This window comes from Aythya marila, assembly GCF_965140915.1.
Source record: "Aythya marila genome assembly, chromosome: 5".
In the NCBI taxonomy this organism is placed as follows: domain Eukaryota; kingdom Metazoa; phylum Chordata; class Aves; order Anseriformes; family Anatidae; genus Aythya; species Aythya marila.
In genome coordinates, this window is record NC_139046.1 from 40,454,671 (window position 1) to 40,466,644 (window position 11,974).

At 39.4% G+C, this 11,974-nt stretch overlaps 1 protein-coding gene across 9 annotated transcripts in view; it reads right to left on the reverse strand.

The window, feature by feature from the left end:
• The window catches only part of CDIN1 (CDAN1 interacting nuclease 1), a 124,654-nt gene extending 116,480 nt beyond the window's left edge, over positions 1 to 8,174 (reverse strand). For all 9 annotated transcript variants that reach the window (XR_014317684.1, XM_082762592.1, XM_082762589.1 and 6 more), the window contains exon 1: positions 7,899 to 8,174. Coding sequence is in view for 8 of the 9 variants with exons in the window: in XM_082762592.1 (XP_082618718.1) it covers positions 7,899 to 7,999 (101 nt within the window). In the remaining variant the exon portion in view is untranslated. The remainder of the gene's footprint in view (positions 1 to 7,898) is intronic.
• Between the last annotated feature and the right edge of the window lie 3,800 nt (positions 8,175 to 11,974).

The window sequence follows — 11,974 nt, forward strand, 5'->3', positions numbered from 1 at the left end:
CTACTGTATCGTTTGTAAAGTGGCAAAAAGTACAATCAAATTAAACTTTAAGAAGCAACATAGTAACATTCATTGTGACAAAAACAAACCCTGCAGCTTTGACATATAAAAGGATTTTCTTTCTCCCTCGCTTGCTTTTTCTTGCTTTTCCTTTCTTCTTAATTTTCTTTCAATTTCCTTTTCTTTTCCTTTTGGTTCTTTCTCTGCTCCCCCTCCACCCCTTTTGTCTTTTCTTTCTCTTTTTGCTCTTCTCTCTCTTTTCCTGTTTTCTCCCCCTCTTCCTCTTTCTTTCTTTCCTTCTATACTAAGCAAGAGCACTTAACACAAAGAGCTACAACAGATTCAGAGCACATTTTTTAATTACAGAGAACTCATTGCCACTTCTGCTCTAAGAGACCTCCTCCAATCCTTGTATTTCACCATCGGTTCTTCAAAGGATACAGGACTGGCTTCTAAATGGTTTAAATGAATTCCTCAAGGCCAAAAAGGTTTACTTTACTCTGCCAATATGAACTTCACAAGTGTAGTTAAGCTCTATTCCGTCTTTATTTTTTATTTTTTTGAACGAATTGGACTCCTGTATTGTAGCACTTCCTATACTGCAGGGGAAGAAGGTTAAGAGAGAAAGGAGAAAAAAAAAGTTAGTACTCAAGAATTCAAAAAGTACAACCTTAATTTCGGCTGCACATTTCAAGCAAAATTTCAAGGCTAACCTCTAAAATAACTTGGCATTTTACTAGGATGGACAATATATGTGGGAATCCTTGTAAGAGGATGATTACACCTAAAAACACACAATAAAAATTGTAACAGAAAAGTACATTGTACTTCCCTCAAAATTAATTTCATGTTGGCACATGCTTATACATGCTATCTACACTTTAGCCAACAGAAACAAGCCAACAAACCTCCCAAAAAACCTTTCCATTTTTTTCCGAAGAAATCCTGAAGGCATCCACACCCTTAAGGTTTAGAATTTACCCGTACTAACATAAGATTTTTCCTTCTACATCCTATCTAGTGCTATTGGAGAACATCAAACATCAGTAAAATTACATTGCCCATTCTGAAAGTATCTACCATTAACAATAGCTATCTTTTAAATAATTATCTTACTTTTAATCTAAAGAGTAAAGGATGAGAAAAAGTCCTTCTAAGTTATATGACAATATAGTTAATTTCTGTGATGCAATACTTTGTACCACAGAGAAGAATTAGCCTCCTTCCTATTTAAGGCCACAGCATAACCAAACAGTTTTTCAGCATGATGCACCAAACCCAACCAGTTGCAAAGCCTCTAAGGCTCGTACACTGGCATTTACAGTGAAATCAGAAAACCTGTACTGCAGTCTGGTTTATCCTACCAAAACTGTAATATCTTACCAAGATACAGATCACAATCTGACACCAAGCCTTCAAATAGCAAGAATATATATCCAAATGGAATGTTATCAATGCAAAGGTCACAGAATTACTTTATAAATTTGTATTTTGTTCTAAGAACATTTTTATCATGCTACATTTTATTGTAGGTCATTTCTGAAAACCTGTGTATTTTTAATTTGCTTTTCAAACAACAAGCCACGTCTACCTCCCAACTCTTATTATCAATCTGCTTACATGTAAGGTTAAACATAGCTTCAAGAACATAACAAATGTTGAATTACGTTAGGCTTCTGCTGCATGTAATAGGCAAAACCAAACAGTAGTATAAAATGTTTATTTCCTCTTAAGTTTAACATAAAGTCTCCAAGTCTCTGCATCTCCACTAAAATCTATTTTCTACTGGTCTACTGAAATCAAGGAGGTGGCTAGTGAGATTTTATTATTACAATTAGTGAGAATACAGAAAAGCACAGGGAGCTTAACCTACGCCTTTGTTTTAAGAAATAAATGTTGTTAGCTCTCATGGGCACAAAGGCAACTTTCTAAATGAGAATTACTTGATAAATGCTTGTAGACTGAAGACTGTTCATCTGCTTTCCAAAATAATTTACCTACTATTCAGAAGAGCAGAGATTGCAGGGAAACTGCCAAATTATGTCCGTTTTGTTGTGATTATAGCCTTTTCAGAAAGAAGAGAGTGTAACTGATTTCTCACACACCAGTAGGTTGGCTGCCCACAGGTAAGATTTCATTGTCTAATATACTTGAGCTTGTATATACACAGCACAGAGCTCTGAAAGCCACTTAGACATCCAGCTGCCCTCTGTTCTCAAGCTTCACTGCTAGTCCTCTCTCCTGGAACAAAAGCTCCAAGGAACGTTACAGCAAGGAACAGAGAATTCTCCTTTTACCTTGACTCAATCTCCAGGCTTCTTTACCAGCAGGTACCAGAATCCAGAGATTGAAAGAAAGAAAAACACAGAAAAAAAGAGGCAACAGTTCTACCTTCCTGTTCCATAACTCAACCATTGTGCACTGATCAGTACTAAGCAGCAGCAGCATAAAGGAGGAATGAAATTATTCATGAAAAGATAATATATTTCCTTGTAAACAAAACCAGCTGGAAGAGGAAAAACACACATATCTATCACAAACTGTAGAAGCCAAAAGGAGGCAACAATGACAGTGGAGAAAGAGGAATAAAAGATCACAGAATCATTTGGGTTGAAAAAGACCTCTAACATCATGATGTCCAACTGCTAAATGGCACTACCAATTCCACCACTAAACCATGTCCATAAACACTGCATCTACACGTCTTTTTTTTCTATATCCCCTCCAGGGATGGTGACTCAACTACTTCCCTAGGCAGCCTGTTCTAATGCTTCAGAACCCTTTCAGTGAAGACGTTTTTCCTAATATCCAACCTAATCCACCCCTGGTGCAACTTGAGGCCCTTTCCTCTTGTTCTATTGTTTGTTGCCTGGGAGAAGAGACTGACCCCCACCTCACTACAACCTCCTTTGAGGTAGTTGCAGATGTTAACTGAGTCTTAAATAATCAGAACTTTGGCTGGTTTGGATGTCACATGTTTAAAATTCTTTAAGGGCCTTTGTTTCAGTATGAACCATCACTAAGAAGATGATAAAATCAAGAAAATAATAAACAATCTATTTTCTAATTTACATTGTAAGACGTTACCACGCAGACACATTATTTAATAACAAATCTTGTTGGTGCACTTCCCAGGCCTGGTGTGAAGTATGTTAAAACCAAATAACCATGCTTAAAAAAAGGCCAAAATCCACTCTGACCCAGCCTATCACCTTTTTCTCTTGCTTACAGGGCGTTTAGTCCCTTGCTTATTGGTAAGCTTCCCTTATGTTTCTGCTGTAAGAAATGCTCATCCTTATCACTAAGAAGAAAGCTTTTACAGATGACGCACAAACAGAACAGTACATCTTTACACAGATGCACTGATGAAAAGGTAGCAAGTAAAGACTTGCACAGAGCAGCTGCTATAAATTCTAATAGTTTGAAATCCTAGCACTTTGAAACTCCCTATAAACATGATTTGCACTCAAAGGGGCTCAAAAAAGAATGTTTCTTTTATAGGAATAAAAGTGGAGGCACTGAAAATGAAGTCAGGCTAGAAGCACTAAGTTTGTTTAACAATTTATAATTAAGGAAGAGAAACAATACAGACAACACTAACTGTGGTATGGAAGAATACAGCACTCCTAGATGAACTGAAATATCTTCCACAACAGTTCAATGCAAGGACTCAGAAAGTAAGGTTTCTGACATCTCTAAAAGAAGAAAGACTAGTCAACTGGCACCATCAGAAAGTTCCTGGAACCCCTAAATCAGACATAACATAGTGTAAAAAACTCAGACTTACATAGAACAGAATCAAACGAGGAAAAACTCTGTGTAAGAAAAAACAAGACAGTACTCTAATAAACTGGGTCAGCAAACCTTACACCCTTAGAAATCTTGGCAGAAGACAGAAGATTCTAGCAAGAAAAATGTAGAATTCTATCAGAATTGCATACCAAGAAGAGCAAAATATTGTACAAGGTACAGATTTGAGTAGGGTCCAGTTATTTGTCAATCATGTTCTATTGATAGGAACTTCAGGAAAAGTTTTCAAAGAGAAATTAATTACACATTCCCATATTCAGAGAAACTGAGGTTTTTGGCTGTTCCCTTCCCCCCCTGGAAACAACTACACTCAACTTGGGTATGGATCAAACTCAAGCTGGACTTTCCCAGGCAAGTTAAAATGGTACTTGAAAATATTAAAAGTTTAAAGGTCTAACCTAAATCTTGTCACCATGGATAGGTAATGCTAAGGTAATTCTTTTGGAGAAGATTCTACTGGTGGGTACTTCTAACTTAAAACAGAAAAAACAAGTGCTAAAGAAATGAGATTGTAACTCGCCCTACAATTGGCAATCCAATTTAGACATTACTTCTTACTGAGAAAAATACTATCACGGATGAACATCAGTTCATGGCTTCATGGCTAAAGAGAAAGCAGAAGAATAAAATACAGAAGTTACAAAGCAAAACACAAATTACCAGCCAGCAGATAACCAGGTGAGAAACAAAGCAGGAAAGTTGGCACTCTTTAGAAAAGCACAACACAAAGTGTTGTTAAGAAGCTCAAATAAACTGCATCCGATTTTGGCAGAGATTTGTCATACTTAGCAGACAAAATTCCATTTTGATAATCCTCATATCATCCCCAAATCCTGCTGTTAAATACAACATGTTGAACGTAAACACGAATGATAAAGTTGAAAGACAACTGCTAAGCATGTAACCAATACCTTAAAAACAAACAAACAATAAATTGCCAGTTATGGAATAGAGATGCTGCACTAGCAGAAAAAGAACAGGAATTTGATTTATGAGTTTCTATTTTGGAAATTACACTAAATCTGGGTTTTCTGTAACATTACAGGCTTGTAAAAAGAAGAAAGTATGGATGCTGTTATAAAGATACTTATAAACACAGAATTACAGATCATGTTGGCAGCCACTACACAGCACACTTATACACACTAAATTGTGGCAATAATTTTGTGGAAATTACAGATTGCTCTTAGGGATAAACTGTAGAACAACCGCTGACCCATACCAAATATGAAACATACATTGAAACAAAAAGGGAGAGAAAACTGTGAGCTGTCAAGAAGCACAATAGGCAAGAGAGCATCTAGTAGATAAGACAGTATTAGAAAAAAAAAAAAAAAAAAGCCTGAGAAAATTAATGCAGAGAGTCCAAAGACTCTCAGGATCTGTGAAGCAGTAGGAACCAGAAATACTTGAAAACTATCAACTTATTTATTGTACTGTCAGTGGAATACCGATCCTTCCTGGGAATGAAAGTGCAAGGTGAAAGCAGCTTTTCTGGATGTACTTCCTAGTTTGAACCAGTGACCCATAGTAATGACAAACTGTTTATGGACACCTTCATACCACTGCAACCACCATGATATATTCTGGAACATTTTCTTTAAAAGACTGAATTAGAAAGTTAGGGTTCTATTCTGTTTTGAATAATAATAATAATAAAAAAAAAAAAAAAGGCAAAGAAGTCCAACTAAACTCCTAATCCCTGCAGAGAATGACACAGGTTCTAGATTATAAAAAAAACTTTATATAGAAAATATAAGCTACAAAATTACCAAACAGGTAACTTGTAAGAGCCTCTAAATAAGCACTCAGGATGGCAAACAATTTTACATCTCTCTCCAGGCAGCCTCTTTTACAACTTAATTTTTACAGAGAGTACCCACTCTTCGCATCATAACACTCACCTGTTTCAGTACATCTCCCTAATTTGCAAAGGGAAGCAGTGGTATTTGAATGTATTCTAAAATTTTACCTGCAACTCAAAATCACTATCCCAACAGATTTTGCTACTTCAAACTTTTTCCTCTGAGGGTTTTTGGCATCTGCCCTACTATGAAAAATAAAGAAAAAGACAACAAATAAACATCACTTGCTGAGCCATTCACAGAAAGGAGACTTACAGAAGAAGGAAACTGTAACTTCCTCAAGCTACACTTAAAGTAGACATTTTGAAGATGTAGCAATTCAGTGACTGAAGTAGCAGATGAGAAGAAATCTTGTACCCATCATTCAAACATCAGATTTTAGCTTTCTCTTAGGATGGGGAAACAAAATTCAGGAGAGGCCTACAAGCAGAAACTCCATAAGAGGACATTCTGATCTCCTAATATGGGTGACAACATAACAGTATGCCATGCCAGCAAATCATGGAAGAAATAATTATAGCTAACCTCTGCCTTACAGCATTTGCCACACCTGAAGCCAGATGGTTTAGAAAAAGCATAATGTTTTCCCTCATGTAATTCCATGTTCTGTTATTAGTGCTTTTTTTTTTTTTTTTTTTTCTAGGAGTAATCAAATTCTGAAACTGAGGAGCGAATGGATGTTCCACAGCCTCAAAGGGATACACTGGGAAGTATAAGGCATCAGCAGAAAGGCCTGGTAGTTCTCTGACAAACTTTTTTTCCATAGTCGAAGCGCTTATTTCTGTGGATATTGTAAGCAGGTTCCTACACACAGTGACTGACTTGGCAAACCCACCCCAAATTCTGTCTTTCAAGACAGCTTTAAAAAGAGTCTAAAAAAAGAGAATATTGTGCACGTGTGTGTGTGGATGTATGCATGCATACATGTGTACAAACACTCTTCTAGTTTCATTGCAACCAAAGTGGTAACGCCAAGCATACACTCATCTGAGATACGCTGTCACAGTAAGTGATTTCCCAAGCTGCAGAAGTATTGTGCAAGTTGAACTGGGCTCCCAGCAAAGCAACAAAATGTGCTCACTGAACCAACCTCTTTGCTTCATCATCACTTCTTCTCTTCAACAGGGTCAATGCCTCAGCTTGATTTTTAACTACATTACTTTCCTGAAAAAGGAGAAGTTTTCATTGGACAGTTTAAAAGCCTAAGTTAGTGTTGGTTTTTAATCCTCTTACTGTAAGTTACACAGAGGCAGTTTTCCCAGTCACACCTGTCATAAGATTAGCAAGGCTTGCTTAGGAAGCATGTGAATGATTTTTATTTATTTATTTATTTCCACCTCTCACCAGAGCAGTAGAACATCTATGGATGTGCAGCTTTCTATACAGAAAAGATCTTTCTATAGAGAAAAAATGTTTCTGGTGCATTTTAAAGGTAGTACTACAAGTTTCCCAATGGAATCCAATTTGGATTCCTCTCCCATTCTACCCAATTTGGCATTAACTTAACTTTCTCTTGCAACATGACTTTTATAACATGCCCTTTACAACTTTGTTATTATCAGTAGCAAGCAAATTTTAGCAATGAAGATCATTGCATGAAGCGCATCCTGATCCTTTAAGTTAGACCTTTAAACTTTTAGTATTTTCAATCCTGACCCTTCCACAGTAGCCTGTGGTCATTCTGGCATGCCTCTGACAATCCTGAGTGCTGTTCAGATGAGAAAACAGATGAATGGTCACGTGTAAGTTGCTGATCTCTTCCAGCCTTCAACTCAACAGAGATCAGCACGATGTAAGAGGTCCAAAAAGGCCTGAAAGCCCCATTTCCCTATACCACGAGGGAAGTGGCACCCCAGGCCTCCTGCCTTGGTATCACCCAGAGAGGAAAACCCCGAGTCCTAATGCTTCGTGCGTGTCAAGAGATGTGCCTGGTGCTTTGGACCCCCATGAGAGCTTTTATTTGAAGGTGCAGCTGGGGGAAGATGCACACTTTACTTTGTGCCTAACTTTTCGGGTCCCGGCGAGCCCTGTGCATCGCCGTCGGTGCAGGTGTGCGTGTCCGAGTGACTTGGTACCGTGTGGGGGCTTGGAACTGGAGGCACAGGCCGGGGCTGGCGGCACGGCCGCCCGCGGCCCCTCGGCCGAGCCCGCAGGCCGCCGCCCGGGCCCCAGCCGCCCGCCCCGCGCCGGGGGGTGCCGCGGCGGAGGGCAGGGAGCACTTACCTAGGGAACTTCTCCTTCAGCTTCCGCAGGCTCTGCCGGGTGGGCTGCACGTGCCCCAGGAACTGCGCTATTTCGTCGTACTGGGCTTTGCTCAGCTTCATGCCTCGCACCGCCCCCCCGCCGCCGGGGCTCCGAGCGGCGCGGCCGTGCGGGGCGGGGAGAGGCAGGAGGCACAGCGCCACCGGGGGTCGTGGCGGCCACGGGGCGCCCTTCCCGAACAGTCCGCCGAGCGCACCGCACCGCACCGCGCCGTGCCGCGCCTCCGCCTGGCGCTGCCGCCCGCAGCCCCGCCCCGCTGCCCGGGGCGGAGCGGCGGGGCCGGGCCCGGCCGGGCCGGAGGTGGGGGGAGGAAGGCGGCCGACATCCCGCGCCCGCCGCTCGGCTCTGCGCAGCCGCCCGGCCGGCAGGGGAGCGCTCCGGGCCCCGGCCCCGGCCCCGGCCCGGTGAAGCAGGGGAAGCTGGGCCGCGGCCTGCTGTTCTGAAGTAAGAATTTCAAGGCCGTTTGCAAAAGTGGCTTAGAAACTGCTGTTTCTCCTACTTTTAGGAAAAAAAAAAATAATAATAATAAAATTGACATGGTGATGCTACAGCTGCAGGTCCTAACATCCTAACAGGGACCAGGACCTTCAAGGACCTGGTCCAACCATCACCCTACTACCAATATCACCCCACTATACCATGGCCCTTAGTGCCAGGTCCAACCTTTCCTTGAACAACCCTGTGGATGGTGACTCATTAAATACCAGTAGGCACGTTGCCAGCCTTAATTTCTGTGCTTGCCTTTAAAAAATAATACCAAATAAGATAGATAACATCCTTTTATTAGCAACATATATAAGCTGGATGTTATTAAGTAAATTAACTCTGAGTAACAAGTATGAGTATTCCCTTTAGTTTTGGTTGAATCACATTCATGAGCCATATTCAGGCTACATTATTGCCAAATCTATATAACTTGGAGTCCCAAACTTAAGATTTCAAACAGAATCAGACTTGCAGGATGGTTTGGTTTGGCAGGGACATTAAGGACCATCCAGTTCCAAGTCCCTGCTATGGGCAGGGACACCTCCCACCAGACCAGGCTGTCCAAAGCCCCATCCAGCCTGGCCTTGAACACTTCCAGGGATGGGGCATCCATAACTTCTCTGGGCATAACCTGCTCCAGCACCTCACCACCCTCATGGTAAAGAATTTCTTTCTAATGCCTTATCTAAATCTACCCATTTTTAGCTTAAAGCCATTAGCCCTTGTCCTATCACTGCACTCCCTGACAGAGTCCCCCCCCAGCTTTCTTGTAGGCCCCCTTTAGGTACTGGAAGGCTGCTATAAGGAGTTTTCATGTGAGCTTCTGGATCTATGGCCTAAATATAACAAGCTTCAAGCATTTAGTTGCCTCACAATAAAAGACAAGTCAGTGCCAAATTATAAGATTCCATTTATAGATACTCCATTTTGTAAGCCAAACCATAGATTCCATCCCTTACTCAAAGACCAAAAAATAATATGTGAAATTGACAGAATATAATTATTTTAAGGGAGAATATCATTTAATGTAAAAATACCTTATTTAGCTCTGTGAAGTAGTATCCTTGGTACTAGAAGATTTGTGTATATGGGACAAAGGGAAATGTTCCTTTCTATATGATACCCATTTTAAAGGCCCATGAGGTTATAATAAAGAAACAAATAAATAGTGGTCCTAAATAAATAAATAAATCTCACTCTCTTTATTGTGAAATTGTTTTTTTAAAACAGTAATGTTACTACCTATAACTTCTAGGTTTATCTCTGTTCATCTCCCTTGTTCAGTAGTACATTTTCTTGGCTATTATTTTTAATCCAATGACACTTCAGTCTGGAATACAGATGTGGAATAGGTTAGAAGAACTGTAGTATAAAATTACCAGTTTATGGATCAAACTATGAATGTCTGATATGTCTATTAGATATGTGTTGGATATGCTTCACAGATTCTTGTACTAGAACAAGGTTTTGTTTTTTTAAATAATTTTGAAATCTACAACTAAATAACCTTCTAGCACAAAGGTTCACTGAAACCAAGATGAGCTAATAGCATGCTGTCGTAAAGAGATAATAGCCCTCAGATATAGGAACCACTGCTTTTCATCTCAGAGAAGCATTTACAGTGATATTTAAAACATAGATGGGGAGTTCTGCATACAAAACATAAGTCACTCTCTCATAAATTAGTTAGTACAGAACTATTCCAATGAAATGCTCAAAATTCCAATGAGAAAAAAAATGAGATGTTCCTATCAGTAGCAGTTGATTGCATATTTTTCCCCATCAATTAAACAGCCATTGCAATTTTAGTACACAAAACAAAGATTAGAGCATGTGTAGTTAATATGCTGGCATTTATATTGTAAGATGTTATGAATGATGGAAGCTTGCAGTAATCCAGTAAGCAACTGCATGAAATACGTGAGGGAAGAAAACTGCACAAAAGCCTTAGATTTACTTTTGGCTCAGGGAGCATCATCTACCTTGTTTGGATGCTGGGGGAGCATTCTCAGGAAACATTGCTGTGTGCTTGCTTAGCTCTTATATTTTTTCCTAGGTGTCTGACCCTGGCAGCTGTTCTTCCCAATTTTTGCCTTGGGTCTATCTGAAGAAAAAAATGGGGGAAAAAAGGAAGAAGGCTTGTAAACTGTAGGTGAAGGAAAAAAACAAAACAAAACAAAACAAAACAAAAACAAACAGAAATAACAAAGACAGGGAACCAGAGCGAAACACCTAGCAGAGGATTTGCAGTGATACCTACCATTGCTTTTAGAGAGTCAGCCCATAGTTGGTGTAGGAGGGTAAGTAATGGTGCCTTGGTCTGTTTTTGATTTGATTTGGTTTGATTTGATTTGATTTGATTTGATTGTAACTGTGATTAGCAGGTGTACCCCATTACCTTGAGAAGATGATTGCATAGTGTGATTTACAGCTGAGTTCAAATACAATTCATCAGTCTCCACAGAGCTTAAAAGCACTATGTTTTGAGAATAGATAATGATAGCGTGATATTATGGGCAATCAATTTATGCCTGAAGTGCAAGTTTTGATTTGATTTTTGTGACTTTCCAACTGTCTTTTTACTTTCCCACCCCATTTCTTCACAGGCACGATCTCTGGTCCATGTTGTTTTCTCTTGCAAAATTAATGCAAAGAAAGCTAGTATTCACTTGTTTTTTTCCAGTTTGTTTGTATATGTTAGCATTGGAAACTGTGGTAAAATCTTACAACTGATTGAAGAGGCTATTAAAATTTGCTGCTGCTTGTAGTATTCTCACTTCATTCAGTTTAGTGTACATTCTTGCATGTACTTTTCAGTCTTTTGATGTATTTTTGTGTGTCTTTTGTTATGAAATGTAGCTCCGCTTATTTTACATTTTTGTATTACAAGAAAAACTTGAGCATGCTTCCACTTAACTTAGTAGCAACTACATGTATATCTGTAACAGGTCTAATAAACACCTCCATGGGGTACAGTTGTTACCTCATAAACAAGGAGAACCCTCAGTTTATCATTTCATTTGTATCCATAGGTTTTAATGTACTTTCTGAAAGTGATTGTATTGTGAAACAAACCGCAGTATGTTCAGTTTGTTACACAAAAAAAAAGGAACAGGTGGTCTATATATCACTGTTAAATATTGACTGTTTTGCCAATTCACAAGATAAGTCACTGTTTTTTTCTGTTTTTCCCCTAAAAGTGTTTGTGGGTTTGCTTGATACCACAGTAATGTGAAAAGCACAACAATAACAGAATGGTTATACATATAGCAGGATACCAATTCAAAAAGGCAGGTGGGCATCATTCTCCTTCTGGGTCTTCATACCTATTGCTCATAATCACAGTCACTGTGTCAAATTAATGTAGTTTCCTGTACTACTATTATACCCAGTGTTTCTCTCTTTAAAATATGTATTTGCTTATTGAAGTAATTTGGAAAAAGTCTGCATTTGCACAGTGTTTTGCAAACATTGTTTTATATACATGGGGCCTGCCTGATCTATGATCGATTGAAAGTATATCAACTTTAATGGACTTGAAAACTTGGATG